The 21827-nt window shown below is 35.6% G+C and overlaps 2 protein-coding genes across 2 annotated transcripts in view; both read right to left on the reverse strand.

The window, feature by feature from the left end:
• Positions 1–5439: 5439 nt before the first annotated feature.
• Positions 5440–6141, reverse strand: LOC127849724 (uncharacterized). Its single transcript, XM_052382473.1, has one exon. It carries the CDS (start codon positions 6139–6141, stop codon positions 5440–5442), a length of 702 nt encoding a protein of 233 aa, XP_052238433.1.
• Positions 6142–6235: 94 nt separating this feature from the next.
• Positions 6236–21827, reverse strand: part of LOC127849725 (uncharacterized) — a 40817-nt gene continuing 25225 nt past the window's right edge. Inside the window, exons 3-4 of the mRNA XM_052382474.1 lie at positions 7183–7395; positions 6236–7056 (exon numbers count right to left, since the gene is read on the reverse strand). Of these exons, the coding sequence (XP_052238434.1) occupies positions 6236–7056; positions 7183–7395 (1034 nt within the window). The remainder of the gene's footprint in view (positions 7057–7182; positions 7396–21827) is intronic.

A 21827-nucleotide genomic window follows, 5' to 3' on the forward strand; every position in this document is an offset into this window, starting at 1 on the left:
ACAACATACCAAGGCAGCCAATCAAATGCGTCATTTCAGGTCAATCTTAGAAAACATGGCCGCTTCCATAGTGTAGCAAACTTTTAATCTGGTGGTGTTTTTTGTGTGACTTATGTCAACTTTTTGTTTCAAACGACATAAGAAGGCATTCAAAAAAGAAAAGCATTGTAGGTTTATGAAAGTTGAAGATGTTATAAAAACTTATTTTGTTTAATTGCTTACATGCGTCAAAATAGGTCACTCGAGGATACTGAAAATATGAACTTTTTGCAAGTAATGTAATATACCAGTCGTGATATTTTAATCAATTTAAACTAATAATTGTAAAAAAAATAGGGTATTTTAAAACTTTTCTTTTTTTGTCATTCGTGGTTGACGGTCCCTTTAAGATCTTTACCTTACTATTAGTAACAATGACGTGTACACTCGCCATTACGAAACGCGTGATGCTCTTGAATTTGACAATGCTTATTTTCCCGATAACGATCGTAATACTCGGAAGACTTCGTCATATGGTCTAGCTATTTCCCAATTAGTTCGATATGTGAGGGTCTGTTCATAAACAAAAATGAGTTTAACAGACGCGTGTTCATTTAAAAAAAACACTATATCAATAATATTAAGTTCAGGAATGAGGTAAATGCTTAACAATGATAATGTAAAGCAAAATCAGTTTTTTGGTTTATCAATATAATGTGTCCATGAAATGTTTATTTATAAATCGTATGAGGCATCACTTAATATATTATGACGTATCATAACGGTTGCCTAGATGTAAATATTTACATATTGATGTTTACACCAGTTGATAAACTGCTTCAGTGTCATCCTTTACAAGGATGTTACTACGCTTTACTTAATAATGTGTGTCTATTTGTATCGACAATTCCTATCCTTAATCGAGAATGTAATCATATTTGGTAAACTTCTTATCTATTTGGAGTGCCAGCTATAATATATTTCCTCACTGATTCTCGTGTTTAATGCTACGACACGCGGGTAACAAAACATACCTACAGGTCACAATATACTAAATATTTTCCCTATATGATTCAATGTAAAACCGACAATTTAAAGCGAACATAAATGCAACATTTTGCACGTAGAGACACATATAATCGTACCTTGTTTAAAGGGCATTCTAAGCCGAATCCATCTAAGCAAAAAATATATGTCATGTACAAACCAAGAAAGAACTTGAATCTGAATTCGACTGTTTTTTTCATCATCTTTTTCCGGCCGTTTTCTAGTGGAAGTTTTTACTATAGTCTCTTACTTCATTATATTTCAGGTATTAAGTAGTGAACGCCTTATCATGCCCTATCACTATCTCAATAAGAACAATAGTCTAATTGAAAAACATGACTTCTTGAAATTATGTTTTTATATAGAGAACAACCCTTCATGACTCAATTATTTAGTATATTGTACTGTACAACCCTTGAATGTTAGCCGACGCTAAACCTTGTTTTCGTATTCGTTGATATGAACGACACATACAGTGCTTTTGTCGTATGATCTGATCCAAAAGGATTATTGAAAGTTGTTCGGTAGTTTGGTCGTTGATTTTTGCCGCTTCATGAAGACCTGTTGACTATATAAACTTACGTAATATTTCCATAGTATTGAATTATTCAATTACTGACATTTACTTCATGACGTTTTTTCGTAAGCATATTTTGTAGGTTTAGAGAGAGGAACAAGATATAAGAAGTTATCGTACACAATGCGGTGGTAAATTTTGAATTCGTAATTACACATTTGCACTGGTCACTATTGTTTTCTTACTGTCAGTTAATTTAATTTATGTTTATCAATAGTCACCTTATAATCTTTACTTAGCATTTATTTATTCAAATTACATGCGCTGTACCCTCATCGACGAGAGCCAAGCTTCAGGGCCAGACTTCAGAGACGTGCCTCTTAACACAGTCTGCGCAGGTAAAACGCTAACCTGACACACTATTACATAAGTATTATATTGAACATAATTTTTCCCGAAACAATTTCATAAAAGTAAAGCAAATAGATACTTGCTTTATGATAAATTACGATTTGCAATTTGTTTTGACTATAAAATTGTAAATAATACATGATATAAGATTCAAACTTGTAAATAACTTATTGTAATATCGCCTTTTCGTAGATTTGCATCACCACGAACTGTCTCTGCATGTGTACTTAAAAGTAGGAAAATTCTTAAAATTAAAACAATATAGTGGATGTAATACGCAAGTAACAACATTTTGTCTTAATATGTGTGCTTTTCAAACATATTTTAGACATTCCAAATATTCTTTTGTTTTTAAAAATAAGTTTAATGTATTTTCCAAGTCAAAATAAAAAACACGATTTCTATAGTTTACATTATATAAAAGTATTTTTTTAAATCAAAGGAAAAAGTGATCAATTTTTTCCTGATATATGTTGGTACCTAATGAACATTTTGTTTGTAACGATATGAGTTGTATGTGAATATCCATGCTTTTTATATATTTAAACAAATGGTTGCAGAACTGAGCTATTCTATAATGTATCTATGTAATTCTAGTTAATTTATACAGATGGTATTTGTTTCGGAGGGGCAACACTTGTGTGCTTATACTTTCTATATTCACTAGTTCACTATTTTCTATCTTTATTCATATCTATTGCATACATGTATAATTATATACAACATAAGTATATATTTATCATGCCTTGAAGTGAATGAGAGTGAATTCTGTAGTTAAATGATCATGAGAAATGGGGGGAAAATGATGGTTAGAAACTTAGAATTTCTCAGAAAACGCAATTTTCTGTATTTTGTCTTGAACTTTAATATTTGATGCAGAATACAAAAAAAACAATAGAAAATCAAAGACGATAAAAAACAGAAAACATGTTTTCATCAAAATGCGCGTCATCAGCTTTTGCTCTAAGTCTTTAAATTTGAATAGAAAATATGTATCACAAGCACATGTGTTTGATTAAATAATATTAATATTCAACACTAATTTTCATGATGACAAAACAATAAGTATGCATACAATTACAAGATATGTTTGTCGCATATACGAGTTAGTCGCTGGTTTATACAATTCTACATGTTTTACCCTTCCTCCCAATTATTTACTTATTGTAACGCGTTGCTTGCCAGATTTGCGTCATATTTCAGTGTTGTTGTAAATACTTTGTAAGTAATAAGGCGTTGTGTTCAGGTTCGTTCCTTTATTTCAACTGACAATAACAAACTAATAGGATATGACGTTAAAACAACGTTACATAAAGTGGCGCGGCGTTACTGCGGCGTTACGTTAACGCGCCAAAGCCGCGACATTCTGGGGGCCTCAAAATGATTAAGCAACTTATATCAATGAGTCTGATCAAAATGTTAATCCAACAAAAATACATGAAGAACAAATTATTAGTCAAAATAATTATCTCAATTACTGTCAAAGTATCGATTAATCACCTAAACCCCAGAATAGATTGCACTGTCTTTGAAAGTTCACTTTGTATCACATTTGTAACAATCACATGTTAAGCACATTGTTTATCAACTGTTTATCGCGCTGTTTCTCACATGTTTAATAACAATGTTCATCACTAGTCATCACTAGTTTCTCTCGGTTTCGCTTCCACATAGCACTTCTAACGGATAGAGTTTTACGATGGGCCTAGTTGTGTGTCCATTACACGTGCGTATTTTGGCGGCACGTGTTAACCCGTCATTTCCGGTAAGCAGCTCTTCAACAACTGCGAGTTTCCAACGTATCCTCGGGGAGTCATCTTGGATTTGAACCACGTCGCCTACTTGAATGCTCTTCGTGTTGTTGCCGGTCGCCCTATGGTATTCACGAAGACCCGTCAGGTACTCGAACTTCCATCTCTTTTGGAACTGACTTATGATGTGAGCTTGTAACTTAGCTCTTTTGTTGATCTAGGGTTGGAATCATCGTAGAATCGTCAGGGTTGTCGGGATATGGAAGGGTCGTCACTCTCCGGCCGTATAAAAGATGCGCCGGGGTCAGGTGCTCTGGATCGTCAATGCTGGTCGATACATGGGTTATCGGTCTATCATTCATCGTAGCCTCAATTTCCGTTACGATAGTTTGAAGTGATTCAAGACTAACGTAAGCACGTCCAAGTGTCTTCTTCATGGAAGTTTTGGTTAAGCAAATCAGTCTCTCCCACCATCCGCCATACTACGATGCTCGTTTCGGTATAAATCTCCATTCTGTGCCCTGGTTACGTAGCGTTTCTTGTAGGGAGGGGGACTGAACAATTTCTTCAGATGAGAAGCTGCTGCCATATACGTAGTCGCATTGTCCGAAATCATTGTTGTTGGTAACGATTTCCGGCTGGAAAACCTTCGGAATGCGTTGAGGAAAAATTCTTCGGACATGTTCAGAACCACTTCAAGATGTACAGCGCGTGTACAAGCGCACGTGAACAAACAGACGTAAGCCTTGGATTCACTTCCGGATTTCTCCTTAACGTAAAGGGCCCCAGTGAAATCTACACCAGTCACTGTGAAGTTCGGGGCATCTTGAATTCTAATCTTTGGAAGTGGAGGCGGATCAGGCGTTCCATAGGATTTTCCAGACGTTTTCAGGCAGTTGGTGCATTTTTGTAGTACCGATTTAACGCATTGACGTATAGCCGGGATCCAGAACTTTTGTCTGAGATGCGTAACTGTTGCGTTTATTCCGGCATGGTGTTGATTTTTATGGACGTGATGTACTATCAGTCGTGTTACAGGATGTCGTCGAGGCAACAGGAACGGAAATTTCGTCTGGTGCATTATGTATTCGTCCGCCACATCGGACAAATCCCTCGGCGTCATAGAAAAGTCGTAACTGTTTCACTAGGGTAAGTCGTGCTGATGACGGGGATCTCATGTTGAGTATTTCTTCGTGAAACGCTGTAGCTTGGCAGTTTTGAATCACTTTCATCTCTGCTGCATGGAGTTCACGCACTGTTAACGATCCTTGGTATCTTTCAGTTTTTGGGGATCTGCAGTTCTTCACGAATCTAAGCACGTATGCAAGTACTCTCAGTAGTTTGTTGTAACGGTTGTACCGGTTCATGTCTATGATTAAGTGTAATCCATGTTGAGGACTAGATTTATTATGTACCGTGGTCACAACTGTTGTTTTACAGGTCGTCTGCTCATCTGATGTCATCTGCTCGTCTGCCGCTGATTGTTCTTGTTGGTCCCAATGCGGCCACTTCTGTTCATCAGCTATCCACATCGGTCCACTATTCCATAAGGTATTGTTCATGAACTGTGACGCTGGAATTCCACGGGTAAGTAGATCTGCAGGGTTGTCGTAAGTTGGGCAGTATTTGCAGTTGTATGTCACTGTCGCACCAGAAGACCACATCTTTTGTAGAGAGGATTCCTTGTATGTGTGAAGCAAGACGAGCGCCAATCAAAGCAGCCATTAGTTTTAATTACGGAAGTGTGAGCGTTTTGAATGGAGCAACTCTGTTCTTCGCCATAACTAATGAAGATTCTCTCCCTTTACATAGGTAGGCTACTGCTCCGTAAGCTTGAATGCTGGCATCGACAAATACGTACATTATGGGAGGATCGTCTGCTTCATGGTGGGAGGTATGTTTGTCGTCTGCATGATGAAAATATCGTCGGGGGAAGGAAATCGTAGTCACTTCGTTGAAATCTTCTGCATGTGATTTCCATTTCTCTTGAAAATTGCTCGAAAGTGGGATGTCCAAATCAATTTTCTCTTTCCATATCTCTTGCATCAAAATCTTGGCTCGCACGGTCACTGGGCTCAGCAGTCCAAGAGGGTCATATATGCGGGAGGAGTATTGAAGGATGGATCTCTTAGTAGCGTTCTCTATGGCAGGTATATCACGTGGTGCATATGACAAATCATCTGTAACTGCATGCCAACGCATACCCAGGACTTTGGTGAGTGTGTCGTTGTCAAGGCAACCTTCAGCTTCCGCGAGCTCTCTAAGACGGGTACTATTTGACATCCATGACCGCAGATTGAACCCGGCTGTAGTCATCATATCACGTGCTTTCCGGAAGTAGGTTAATGCGTCCATCTCGTGCGCAAAGCTCGACAAAACATTGTCTACATACAGGTCACTTTTCAAGGTGTCTGCGGCGTTGACATGGGAATTCATCTGTACATGTTTCAGAAGGACGGCATTCAGTATAAATGGGGAACACGTTGCGCCAAACAATACAGCTTTAAACCTGTAGGTAATTAATGGGCTTTCAGGGTCGTTGGGGGTTACTTAGCCAGAAGAATCTCGTTGAATCTCGGTCGTTTTCGTGTAATCTCACGTTCAAAAACGCCTTTTCTATATCTGTGTCTACGGCATACTGGTGTGTCCGAAATCTCAGGAGTATAGCTGTCAAGTCATTAACGATAGGTGGGGTAGATTCGAGGCAGTCGTTTAGGCTCGGGGATTCACGTGCTTGTCGACAGCTGCAGTCGTACACCAATCGGATGGGTGTAGTGAGGGAATCTTTCTTGACGCCATGGTGGGGTATATAATGGACTTGCTGGGACGGTTGGGAATCGTCTGCGACCTTCTCTATAAAGCCTCGTCTCTCTTGCTCTGCTATAATCTGTCCGTACTTCTGTAAGATGAAGGGGTCTTCACTAAGACGCTTGATAGTGGCTTCAGTCCTTCTCATCGCGACACCGTAGTTGCTTGGTAACGATGGGTGATACTGTTTCCATGGTAATTTTGCACAGTACTTGCCATCGGAAAACGATATGAAGTTGTTTTGGTAATTTTGAAGATATTCTATGGCTGTTTCATTTTTCTCGGCTGCGTTGATTCCAATACTCTCTAAATTCCAGAACCGTTCAAGCGCCATTTCTTCAGATTTGTGGGACTGTGGCATCATGACATTTAGGACAGTTTTCATTGTTCTATTGGGATAAATGCTGTGTAAGGAGCCAGAAAGTAGATATCCGATCTTTGACTTTACTGCTGTAGGCCCGTCTCCGCGTATAACGTCATCTTCTACCACATTCCAGTAATGGTCTGCTCGGATTAATAGAGAAATCTCAAAATTACAGCCGTCTGTAAAAGGGTGGGCAAGTTTCAATCCTCGCAAATAGGGTAAGTTTGACGTAGCTTTTCGTTATCTATTGTTCATGGGCGTGGCAATGAGTGGGACAATCAGGACTTTAAGAGGTATTTTCTTACTTTCCTCTGCGGGTAGGTAGATGGTAGCGCTCTCTATGTGCTGTACTTGGTTCGCTGTGCTTCGAAACGAAGATATGCTCATTTCTTCTGTTGAATCAGGGACGATGTTCAATTTCTCGGCCAGCTCTTTGGTTATAAATGATCTTTGGGCACCTTCATCAAACAGAATGTTAGCTTCAGCATCGTTGAAATTAAAACTTACTGTGGCTTGCGCTGTTTTCAATAAAACTCAAGTCTGTACTTTTGTAGCAGTGTGTAGCACTGAAGCATCATGGGAAGGGTTTTCGGACGTGGAATTGTGGGACGCAGATTCGGACTTCCGGTCACATATGCTCGTATGATGTTTTCGCTTGCATTTACGGTTCTTCCGTTTGACGAACACTGAGCAACAAAATGGGTTCCTAGACAATTAATACACAGTTGTTTCCCTTTGACTATATTCCGCCTTTCGTGTACGCTTGTGATCTTTGTACATTCCGTTGTAGAATGGCTGGCGTCGCAAAATACACATTTCAGCTCATCTTTTCGTGTTCGTGTAGAATGGACCGCGTTGCTAGGTCTCTGATTGCCGTTTATCCTCTTAAGCTTCGTTCCGGTATAAAATGAGGCTGTAGCGTCAAATGTGTACATTTCACTGCTATGTCCCTGTTGCATTCCCGCTTCTATAATATTGATTTCTTTGCTTATCGCCCTTCTAAATTCACTTAGAATCCAATTTGCATCTCCATGATCACGAACCAAATTGCGTCGTATTTCCGCCGGAAGCTTCCTATAATCGCTGGTACCAACAATGTCCCGTATGTGTCCTGGCTCTGTCCTAGCGATTCAAGCCCACGGATATATGCCTCCATCTTATCTTGGAAAATTCTCAAGCTCTGTAAATTGTTACTGGGCGAAGGTGTTTCTAACAATCCTTGAACAAACGCATTTATAATCTTGTGAGTTTTACCGAACCTTTCCCTGAGTAAATCTACAGCTTGCATAACAGCTGTGGTTACCGTTTTGTTTACAGGGAAGAAGGACACATTCCCTACCGAACATATGTCCACCGATATTTTGTCTACACAAACATATGCCATCCATAACAAACGCCAAGCTGGATTTATGCCCTCTCTAACATAAGCCACTCTAGATATATGCCCACACTATCATACGCCTCGTTGTATATATGCCCTTCCTACAATACGTAACGTTTGACATATACCCGTCCATTGGCAAAAGCAAATGTCCTCACGGATATTTAATCATAACTTCTTTGTGTTTTTATAGTTGGAAATGTGACATATAGAGGACATTGGGAGAGGCTAATATAATCGCTAGAAATTTATTAATACGCAATATTCCAGAAATGGGCAGATGTAATTAACGATATTAAAGGGTCAGCATTCTAGCTGCGTGCTAGCTCTTATGAGTTCATTTCAAGAAACCTAAGAAGTCTTAAGTCCTTGAAACACTCTTGCTCGAGACTTTTTGCCCCTGAACAATTGTAAATGTACATCAAAATAATAATACAAACGCTACATTCGATAATGGTCACGTTCTCTTTACGACTAAAGATGGCGAGTGACTATTTCAGCGCATTATGGGTATGTGTCCATTCTAAAATCACGTGTTCGTCCATAGTGAGAGAAACTCTTGTTTGGGAATGTTTAATACTAAAATTGGTCGCCGTAATTTAAAAGAGCTGCTAGATATTGAAAAAAAAAATTGTGCACGATACGATTTAGATGGCACATTACCATACCAGAGTTAAAGCCGTCTGTTAAGTCAAAGAAAACGTATTAAACAACAGTCCGGACAATCTCTTGTTGGGGTCTTTCGGTCACTGAAACAGGGCAAATGCACGTCAAAATGCTCAGTTGGATGAATACCCATGTGTAAGTTACGAATGAAGACGGATCATGTATATATACAGTGAGGGTTGCTTGTGTCTATTGTTTGGAAAATATTGATACTCAAACATTGCAGTACGCAATAATAAAAAAAACACTCTGTGCAAGCCACTTGGATAAACGTTCACTGGATAGAAGTGAGCGTGTACGCTTAAGCTCCATAGTGTCAATGTCAGTTTGTTAGTTGCTTGTGTACTCAGCGAACACGTATTTGTCCACTTTCCGGGAAAACTCATGTTTGGAACCTTCAGGAAATAAAACATTGGCAATATGCATTAACTAATCAACGAAACACTCGAAATACGTGCAACAGTTAAATCGTATGAATGATCAAGCGCATGTGATTCATGAAGCTGCACGTGACATCACCTTTTAGGTTGGTTGTTGCGTGCTCGTTTGTGTGCAGCTGCCCGCGCCGACAACAAATAGGGAAATGATCCGTATGAATAGGACGTTTCTATTTATTTTTAAAGATCATACCTTCCAACGATTTGACCTTAAGACCTAGTTGTGTAGTATGCACTCTCCAGATTCCAACATGACCTTCTTATAGTCAAGATATACACTATGGTATTGTTTGATCAAGCTTGAGTCGCACATATTACCTCTTGCATTGTACTCATGCGTGTTTTTCTTTGATTATATGATAAGTTTTTGGACGCATGTAATCCAGATTTGAACTAGCTTATGATTACCCGATCATAAGGATTGAGATATAAATGTGGCTTCACAACTGGAAACAAAGTTTTCTAATATTTGACGTGGTGATCTATTGTAAGGACTCGCATGACCCTGATTTGAATGCAGCCTTTCTATTGTAAAGAGAGACATGCTTTCATAAAGACTGAGTCATACCCCGTTTATGTGGCATCAACATTTCTACGTGTGGCGTTATGACCGAGTATTTCGATGCACATGACCAATATTCAATTTTGGCCCAAATGTTGTTGAATTTAAATTCTGAACAAATTAAGATTGAGACATAAATGCGGTCGCTAGAGATAAAACAATTAATAAGAATGCACAGAGACTTTTTTTTAATCTGATATACGCAGAGTAAAACTGAACATATTTATTGTGAATATATACAATCCGGCAAAGTTTTATCAAGATTGAGTCAAAAATGACAAACATGCTTATAGTGAAAATTTGTGTTATATGCTTTTAGGATTGCATAATAAGTTGTATAATCCCCAAATTAAAAATTTGTTCTGCAAGTTATACATAGACCTTTCGAAATAGGTAAGCACCGCAGCCGAAATTCAACATCGCAGATTTATGACATAGCGTGGTAGCCTTATGCGTATAAGTGCGAAGATGAGGTGAGTGGTTAAATGCATTCGGGGATAGGCGGATGATTTCCTCCTGCATATACGTTTACCATAGGATGAATCCGTTTGCGCAGCTGGAATATACTTTGGATAATGACAAATTCCCTGCGTTAGTATTCGTGACGTCTAAGTGTAAAATTAATAGATGTAATTGAGCCATTATGAACATAAAAAGTTATTGTTGCCGATCAATGAAAGGGTCATTTTGCCATTACAAATTAAACCCCAAAACGCAAACAGAATAATGGTTCGCATTAGCCGTCGATGATAAAGGTTTTCAGAACTATTGTACTTACAGTATTCAGAATTATGTCATACTGGTAGTGGATAAAGGACAGTATTCATCATGGAAGCCGTTATGGTGAAGGCTTTTAAGCAACTATGAAAAAGCGGTCGGTAGTCACTGGTAAGACGGGATTACCTGAATTGTACATGGTGTATTTTGTTGAATAGCGTTCCGATATGATGATAAGGTGAATGGCGTCGATTAATTAAGATTATTACAATAAAGATACTTGCTGCTCACAATTCTGAAATGTGTTCATAATATATTGTGTACCCAATGATGCTTCTATAGTGATTACACTTGTTGTCTATGAATTGACATCGTGACCTTGATTTTGGACACACGTGAGCTAGATTCAAACTTCGCGTAAATATTTTTAAGATAAAAATTATTGCCATGTTCTGGAAAGATTGAGTCATAAAGTTGGCTTCCAGAGTGATAACAAGGTTTTTTTGGTACGATTTGTCCTGGTGATAAAAGATGATGCATCTTATTAAAAATGTGCACTGTTTAATAGGAAGTTTATGTTTTATAATTTAAGATATTTAACGATAAGTTAAGTTACGATTCAATAATCTAAAGATTGGTTACCACTTTTCTCACAAATATTGGGAAGTGTAAACTGCACACTTCTAAACTGTATTTAATACTTGTATATATATATCCTGCGCATTTGTATTTGACACTGGAGACACTGTTCGATACAGTTGATTTATTTGTGAATAACTCGCGAATTGGTAGAAAGACATTGCCCAGGATTCCGTTATATTACTTATTTTCTTATCGAACACAGACTGCAATCTTCAATAAAATTTTTGTTTGTTTTGCTCAAACAATAGGTGAGCAGGTCAATGACAGACATTATGTTTGAGTGTAAGATTCGGCATGTCTTTGATTAGCATCGACCGTTCAAAAATGATGAAAACAGCCTTAATGATATTTATTTTAATCAGTTAATACAAGTATTGAAGTTGCATATTTTGCATCGATAATTCAAAATAATGTTCCGCCGATGATTTTTATTTTTCGATATAAAATTGGTAACTTCCCTGTAATGAAAATGTGAATAGAGGAATAACGGAATAGTCAAGCTTTATGGAAACCCCACTTAACCTACGGCTATTAAAAAGTAATTGATCCATGTGTAATCCTTCAAAATTCCCATATATCAACCGTCATAAATTGAATGATTTTACCGTTGATGGATACAATACGATAGCGTTATTTGTACCTAGAAATTAATGACTTTTCTAAAGTCTAAAGCAATTAAACACATGTCTATTTATGTTTCGAACGAAACTCACATTTACGTAAGTCACTGAATGTTGTGTTTGTAGAATCTGTTTTTGTAAGATTATGTATAACGTTTTTATTTTAAAGCTAACTTGATATGTATTGAAGTTAATTTTGGATACACTTACATGTTTAATGAATAATTCTAAACCAAGGGTATGGTTTGCAGACTCTTAAGCTCGCTGACCGTTCCATGGCGATCAAACGTTGCCACATCAGGTCATAGACATGTCCGAGCATCACACATGTCAACAAGAGTTTATCCTCATGCTTAAGGGATCTAATTTAAATAATTAACTCTGGAAAAAGCCGGCGTGTATCCAATTATTGTAAATTATATAACCCTATGGCTGTTATAAATTTTGTTATTAATTGTAATGTAAGCATGTGCACATACATTTGATAAATACTTGTGTGCTTTCGGAAACAATCAAACACAAATAACGTCGTTTTATTATAACGTTTCATGTGTCAGGTTATATCTAAAGCTCAATTAAAATTAAACTTTGTTGACTTGATCATCGGGTGCTTTATCAAAGTTTTTATTTTTGTAAAATAATATTATTTTGATATATGTTCATAAAACTTTTCGAAAGCTATCGGCATAATACCGATTCGTGGTGTAAATATTAGCCAATATATTTAATGATAATAATAGCAATATCTCAATATAGCATTATTTATAAAACAGTATTCCTCTTTCTTTCTTCCTTTCTTTCTTTTATCTTTAACCGAGTTTACTGCACAGTTTAATAATTGTTCATATTACGCACGGTGCACTGTACGTTGAAACATCTATACAAATATCACACGTCCAATTAGACGGCAAACTCAAGAAAATTTAAGGGAATTTATACAAACTCATCATCTTTTCCGGAAAAGGCCAGACTCAACAACCACAAGACCTACAACACCATGCTCTACAAGTGCCTCCTCAGTCAGAAAAAAGTGTAGAAACAATCGTGGTCAGCTTCTGTCATTTTCAGCTGGCCTTGTGTTTTGCGAGAGAACATCGCGGGCTCATTGCGGATTGTGCCATTTGCCTCTTGCTTAATTCTATTGCAGCTTTAGTCAAATACTCGCCCCGTCCTCATTAAAGGGTCTTTGAAGTATGTGATGCAGTCCGATTCCTTCTGGAGAACCAGGACGTACAATAATTCATAGACGGCTCTATTGTTCCCTGAAGGCGCCGGTACTTGTTAAATTACGAAGCTATCTCGTGCGGGTTGAGCCCGCGATGCTACTGGGTAATGGTGTTCGTCGATGATAACAATCTTTTTGATTATTTCCTATACTGTCATACAAGCTCTATTGATCTTAAGTAAGATTTTTAAGTTTCGGTTGTACGCTCATAGTAAGTGCTGTGAACCGTTGGATAAAAGAAATCTCAGATAATATGTCGTACAATTTTTAATGAACGCTACGATTGGGAAACACCAGGCTAAGCGTTCGTAAATATGGCGACCGAATTAGTTTTTGTCGTGATTTGACCAAGAAGGAGAATACTTCGGGTAAGAACGGATTGATGTGATTTGCGAGAGGCAGAAATATTGAGTCTCTTTCAACTTGATAGACACAGTATTGAGCGGCTTGTCGGATTGCTGAGAGATGTTCTCCAAACAACGACGAGATCACATGTTTTATTTTAAATCCATATAATCGCCTTGTTTTCAACACATTCCACTTAATCGAAATTACGTATTTTTGATAACGTCAAAGGATTTCGTCACATCAAACTGTGCAAGAAACGTTCAAAAAGCATAATTTAAATCGTTGTGAATTGAGACGGTTCAAATTTTTAGGTTGGCATAATAAACTGTTTAGCCGTCAAATAAATAAGTATTTTCACCTTAAAAGAAACAATAAAACTTGTGTTTTGATAAAAATGAAAAAAAAATGAATACGTATATTTTCGCGGCTAAACATTTAAATGTAAAGGTTCACATACAAGTCGAACAAAGCATGTTTCGAACTTTGCTACTCAAATAAAAAGTCTACACAATTTACTGGTTTCCTTTTTGCATAGAGTTTTGAAGTGGGTGTCTATCTAAATACGCAATGTAAAGTGTCTTATCCTATAACCAGATGAAAATTGATAGTATAACAACGATCGTATGAACGTTAGCTTTATACTATCGCTATTTTCAGATCACACTCGGGTTTTTCTAAAAAAATCGAGAATCTGTTTTTGTCATTTAGGGAAGAACAAAATCGTCAACAAATGCGATTTCTAATAATTATTTATAGGAAAAAAGGGAGGAAATAATGGGATAAATAGAATATTATGTGAGTTTTGAATAAAGGTCAAGTTTATCATGCTCTGCTCGAACCAAGCGTCGAGCTACCATGGTTCTAAGCCTCGCATGATAAACTTGATCTTTATCCAAAACTCACATAATATTCTCTATGAATATCTGCCCTGGCGATTATAAGTCGTAAACTTTGAAAACTCTGACATTACCAATTTTTTGTCAAGCCTAAATTTGTAAATCGGTTTTTGTAATCAAAATAATCTACATGAATGTACGGGACATTTCAAGTTATAAAGTGTCCATATAGTGATACTTTGTCACAATAGACCTTAAGAATGTAATAAATATACAAATTATATATTAAATTCCATATTAGACAATATTATATGGTATAAGATTCATTTTTGGTGATAAACAATCGCGTCGATTATTATGAAAAGGAAGTATTTTGTTTACGACCTTCAATTTTCCCGTCCTTGTATAAATGTTTTGAAGAAGCATTTTTACGAAAATTAAGCAAATATATATCAAGTCATTGACGACAGGCACACATTTATTATTGTTCCTTTATTAATGTTTTTAATAAAGTAAATCGGTATTTTGTTCAGGTCAATTATGGTCATTTTTGGTAAAAATAGTGTATTGATTCTTTCATTTAATGAACGCAAACTTGGATATTCGTGTAAGGGCATTCGTTATATTCGCTTTGAATAGAAAAACAGGCTATATTAAATGTGTTGATGATATGACAAGATATAACAAGCGATTCGGCAATGTTATCCCAATATATTTTGTAAATGCGCACACGCGATACATTTAAAGAACGTAGTGTGTTTTCAATTAACACAAAAATGGACAATTGTGTTGTCTATCCTGCTTCAAATCATTGGCAGAACCTTAGATTGCAAAAGTAAGTATAATAATCAATACAATTGTTTAGTAAAAGGCACCTGCTTTATAGTTTTTTAACGTCTCTGAAAGAGTATAGATAAAACAATGTTCTAATGGTAGAAGACGAATAATGTCTATTCGTAGAAAAGTTAAAATAATTTACAGCCAATTGTTAGTTATTGTTGTTATTACCAACGGTTTGTCATTCCGAAGCTTGTTTTTCGAGGCTTATACCTTTGTGGCCTACTCATCGGAGTTTCAGACAGTTGGTTATTATTGCAATAAACAAAACTTAGCCGGAAATGATTTCTGATAAACTTGAAGAGAAGTTTTTGTTAAGTTTCATAAAGATTATGCAACACATGGGGCATCAATAGTATCAACAATTCTTTTTCAATATGACCTCGTGACCTTCTTTATGACCCCCTACTTTTAAACTTGACAGTGATATCATTGGGACAAACGTTCTGAACAAGTATCAATTTGTCCAGTTGTTATTGCTTTTGCAGAAATCTTGGTCATATGCAAACTGTAAAAATTAGTATAAATTTAATAAATAGAAGTCTATATTGCGCCTGGATGCCCAACAGCTAACATATTAATTTTGATTAGGAACAGATTAAAATATAAACACATGTAGTGAGCTAAAACATCATAAATGTTTCATTTATATACCTTTTCGAAAACCCTGCTGTCTATGGCAAGAGACTACCGTGTGACATGTAACAATTAAAGGACGAAAAACTTTGAAACATTGTAGTTTTTAGATTATTTACATCATAATTCAAATATTAAATATAATGTCACAAATAAACACAAATGTATTTATACAATTTCAAGTAACAAATAGGATCAAGTCATGTTCACATCTGAAAAATGAAGCAATAACTCATCATAACTTATAAGGGTCCTTCTCACAGTGTTCAAAAACAATTCAAACATTCAAATAAGAATACATGAATTATATTCATTTTTAGCTCAGAAGTGACATGGTGAGCTTATGTGACCGTGTGATGTCCGGTGTCCGTTGTGCGTGCGTGCGTCTGTGCGTGTGTGCGTGCGTGTGTCCGTCAACAATTTGTTTGTGAAGACAGTAGAGGTCATAGTTTTCATCCAATCTATATGAAATTTGGTCAAAATGTTTAACTTGATGAAATTTGGGTTGGGATTGTATTTGGGTCATCTGGGGTCAAAAACTAGGTCACTAGATCAAATAATAGAACAAACCTTGTGTAGACAATAGACGTCACGGTTTTCATTCAATCTTTATGAAATTTGGTCAGAATGTTTATTTTGATGAAATCTAGATTGGGATTGTATTTGGGTCATCTGAGGTCAAAAACTAGGTCACTAGGTCAAATAATAGAAAAATCTTGTAAAAACCTTGTGTAGACAAAAGAGGTCACAGTTTTCATCCAATCTTTATGAAATTTGGTCAGAATATTTATCTTGATGAAATCTGGGTTGGGATTGTGTTTGGGTCATCTAGGTCAAAAAATAGGTCACTAGATCAAATAATAGAAAAACCTTGTGTAGACAATAGAGGTCACAGTTGTCATCAAATCTTTATGAAATATGGTCAGAATGTTTATCTAGATGAATTCTTGGTTGCGGTTGTATTTGGGTCATCGGGGGTCAAAAACTAGAGCATCAGGTCAAATAAAAGAAAAACCTTGTGCAGACAATAGAGGTCATAGTTTTCATCTGATCTTAATTAAATATGGTCAGAATGTTTATCCTGATAATAACTGATTTTGATTCGTTTATGGGCCATCTGGGGTCAAAAATTAGGTCACCGGACCAATGCTAGTAAAACCTTGTGTAGATGAAAGAGGTCACAGTTTTCATCACGTTTTAATGAAATTTTGTCAGAATGTATTAATTTATGAAATCTGGCTTGGGATTGTATATGGGCTGACAGAATTTAAGTTGATGTGACAAGGTAAGTCAGGTGAGCGATTCAGGGCCATCATGGCCCTCTTGTTTATTTTGACATTTTTTCATTGCTTAAATTATTCAAAAAAATTCAAAATAAATTCATTAATGTAAGTACATTCATTGAATAATATAATGAAAGATATTAATCTTTATTAACAAGTCTCTTTTACATCATACTTTTAAATGGACATAAATAAAATATTGGCATAGGGTCTGAATACCATAATCTAGTTTACTGAAGAGAAACACATGTTTTATCATGTTGAAATATATGTATTATTCATAATATATTTTTGCACAAAATGATTTTGCTGTAAAGTTTCATCAATTAATTGTAATTGATGAGAGAAAAGATTTAAACATGTAAGTGTTCCATCACATTGGAATGTAGGAAAGCCAATTTATACCACACTATGTCTATCGCATTGATACTTTAAAGTCACATGTATTTAGTTTCCGCCATTGGTCGTATAGACCGATAGCTAAACTCTATAGTAAACGGTAAACATGACAATTAGCCGATATGATTGATGTTGGTTCATTAATCACAGCTTCAATATACCAAAAGAGGATTATCAACATATAATATAAACAAGCAAATTCGTTGAATTGATATCCCCCGCAAAAATAATAGTGTGTTTATGGATCAGTGCAAATCCCTTGACATACAGTAAAACCATTAAGTGGTTACAAAAAAGCCCAATACCATATCCCTCCACCTTCGGCAGGGGATAATAATTTATAACAAAAATAATGGTTCAACACTTTACATGATCAATAATTCAAAAACTTCAGTTACTGATCCAGTATATGAAGTGTTAACATGCAAATATACATGTTTATCGGATAAGATACCAGTAATGTTTAAACTCTGAACATAAGCAAAAGCACACTAACATGTGCTTCCTATGGTAAATTTGAAAAAAATTACATACACGGAGATTGTTGCATGTTATCTATAATGTGTTCAAGTATAATGTATTCATGTTTAAACATACTGGTTATATACTAAATGCAAACATTCATTGATATATTCCACTAGTAAAAATACTTGTATGCAGCAAGTAAACAACACATTAAACTATAAAAGATATTTAATTAATATTTTATACAAACAATACAAAATCTGCATTTACAGAGCATTCACAGAGCTAATGAACCATTGCACTTTTACATAAAGTCTTTTACCACGATTTAAATCTAGGAAGTTTAAGACTTGGTCTGATTAAATTTTTTTTTCTATAAGTTGAATACACATGGTTTTAGGTAAACAGTCCATGTTAACTTAACTTCAAAAAACATTATTTTACCAACAATTCATTCTTGAAAACGTGAGGTTTTTCTAGAACCATCATTAACTGTACTTGCTATTAAAACATTACAAAAATTATTCTGACCTGAAATACACTACACTCTCGATGGGATTGTTTTTATTACATCGTCTCAACACCAATATTACCAATATAAACATACAGTCATTTATATCCAGTACATATTAAAAATTCTAACTTTACCAAATAGTTAACCCTTTACCACTTAGATACGTATTTTGACGCATTTGAAGTCATTAAACTAATCAAATTAAACTTAAGTCCTTTCCTAATATATTCCTTTTTTAGGCTTAATTTCCAAACCTCAAATACGGATAAGCAGCCAACGTCATAAAACCTGAACAGACTGCGAGTTACTTTTTTATTACAAACTGCCATAATTTGTTATTATTTTGTATGCAAAAAAGTCAATAGCATGATGTACTGTGGTAGACTTGAAACAATAAACATAGTTGATAAAATATTGTACACCATTCAAATAAATATTCAATTTAGTTCAACGATTTAAACAGGTAAGAAATGACACTGACGTCTCTACAAATGTCAACTATATTGTAATTAATTTGTAATTAACCAGCAATTGCACAAGTTTAACTGATCATTTACAGTCTTATATGAAAACTTAAGAGAATTTTTTACAAATTGTGACAGAAAATAGAACAGTCATTTTGTGCATGGCCAAATAAACATACTGCTTTCAGGGGGGGGGGGGGTGAATATGTATACTGTAAACAATCTATTATAAAGTATAATTTAATAGCAACAAAAACTGTTTCACCTGATAATTCATCTGTAAGCTGAAGTCCTAACTCATCAAGAACTTGCGTATCTGCAATACAAACATTGTTATTAACATTAAGATTAATGAATTTTTTTTTAAAACAAACAATTGTCTACAAATTTATAAAAGAGAATAAAATTAACAAGTGAGCCATGGACCACAAGGAACTAAACTATTCTGACAAGGTGGAGTTCCAAAAGCATTATAAAAAACATAGATATTTAATTTCTAGATCCATTTTTGTTTTTGAACTCGGCTGAGATGTCGTTAGAATAAAGTTTATAACCAAGGCTCATCAAGATTGGACTAAGAAAGTGAATTCTTTTTTAAAACATGCATTGGTTATTTGAACTTGTGACTTATTTTTAGTTTCAAGTTCAGGCGGAATTTTATAGAGACATCATTTGACCAAAGTTCGTGGAGATTGGACAATCACTTTGGCCATAAGAGTGTTAACAAGATTTCATTATAGCCATATAAGTAAATCTGCCCTGCACCTTTGTGGCCATGTTTTTCAACAGACCAGAACCATTTCTAAAAGGCAGCCTTGATATAATAAGAACAAAGTATCTGACCAAGTTTGGTGAAGTTTGAACTGGAAATGTGACTTTTAATGTTAATAAGGTTTTACTATAGCCATATAATAAAAATTGCCCCGCCCCCTTGCGGTCATGTTTTTCAACAGACCGGTACCAATTTCGAAATAGCCCTGATATCATCAGAACAAATGTGCTCACCATGTTTCATGAAGATTGGACAGAAAATGTGACCCATAGCGTTAAAAATGTTTTACTATTGCCATTTATGGAAAACTGCCCTGCCCCCTGGCTGCCATCTTTTTCAACAACCAGGAACTATTGTTAAACTCGACCCAGATATCATTAAAACAAATATTCTCACTAAGTTACACGAATACTGGGCTAAAAATGTGACTTCGAGTGTTAACAAGATTATACTATAGCCAAATCGTGAAAACTGTCTCGACATGTGGTGTTCATGTTTTTCAAAAAACTGATAACTCAATTGAGCTGTTATTTTATCCGGGTGCAGGATAACGTGATTTTTTGGGGTTAACAATTAAACGTTAGTGGATGTTTACACACCGGTAAGTGGTGCTTTTATTTTCAAACAACTTGTACAACCAATTTTTCTTAGGAATTGCCAATAGTTCATACAATAAATAAAACTATGCTGCTTATGGCATGTGAAATACATCAGAATTAGTTAATTATCGTTCGTGGTCTTGGCCAAAAATTCGATGTGTAAATCATTCATGTACACCGTTATGCTTCACGCAATGTGATATTTTGTCGCCGATTTCAGACGTATTTAATGAGCTATTCTTAGATCTTAAGATATCGGCAAAACTGCAAGAAAAACTGCTTTTTTCATAATGAATTAGGCAAGTGAAGTTCTTAACAGTATGTTAACAATATTCCAGCCCGTGTGTAAATCCCTGTGAACCCCGTAAATCATGCAGCCTGTTATTGTATTGATAACGGTTAACCATTCAGAACGTCATAATAAAAAACCTCTAATAAGGTGTTTCCTATTGTTTGGTTAAAGTCGAATAAGGCTCGGTAAAATCTGGTGAGGTCCGGTAAATTAAAAAAATTTATCGCACCGCATGTCCGTTAATAGTTGTTTGTGTTAACCATGGGTTGCGGTAATTGCCCTGGAGAGTAAAAGTTCTGATCCATTAGTATTTTCATAAAAATTCGATAATTAAAACATACCTGTTCATACTTTAAATCACCCGCAGGCGATTTTATTCATGCAATAATTACGAACACTATAATCCTGAATACCACAATCCAATTATGTAAACAAAAAGGGGATATTAACAGTCAACTGTATACTATGTAATGCATTATGTGCATTAATTATATTTTGGAAATGTATTCTCCAGAACGTCTATTAAATATTACATCGGTTTGTCATTAATATTATCATTCTTCATCCCAACTTTTCTTGCTGTGCTCTCTCTTTCTCTCTCTTTCTCTGGTTCAGGGGAAACAATCCATACATCATTATCCCAACTACTACACACAATTATCTCCATAAACATGTTTACAGTACTGAAGATCAGATCTCAGCTGGTCCCAATAATCTCTTCGCATTTTTAAGTATTTCAAATGCATCTTACTTGTTTTTGATGCAAAGCAGTACATGTATTCAGATTTGAAAACTGATTGTAAATAAATAAATCAAATCCGTCGTCTTATTTGCACCTACAATCAGAACAAATCCTTTATATTGTGGTAGGCGATTGTAAAAAGATAATATTGATATTCTTAAGTATTTAGTTAAATTTCATAGTTTCAATAGATTTTAAAAGATAACATTTTTATAAAATCACCATTCCATAACTTAAAACAGGCATGGATGTCAAATCCTCTTACAAGTTGGATTCAATATAAATTGAAAGCAGTGTACTCGAGGATGGTTTTCCACCGAAGCCTTGAAGGGAAATTACATCAATAAGAAGTAAGACATTCTAACCAAGTTTCATAAACATCCTGTCATAAAAAGTGGCCTTTATAGTTCTAACAATGTTCTTCTGAATTTGACCGCGTGACCTAGGTTTTGAACTCCAATGGACCAAAGTCAAACTACCGAGTCAAACCGAGCATAGCTATCGTCAAGATAA

The sequence above is a fragment of the Dreissena polymorpha genome, chromosome 11, assembly GCF_020536995.1.
Source record: "Dreissena polymorpha isolate Duluth1 chromosome 11, UMN_Dpol_1.0, whole genome shotgun sequence".
NCBI lineage: Eukaryota > Metazoa > Mollusca > Bivalvia > Myida > Dreissenidae > Dreissena > Dreissena polymorpha.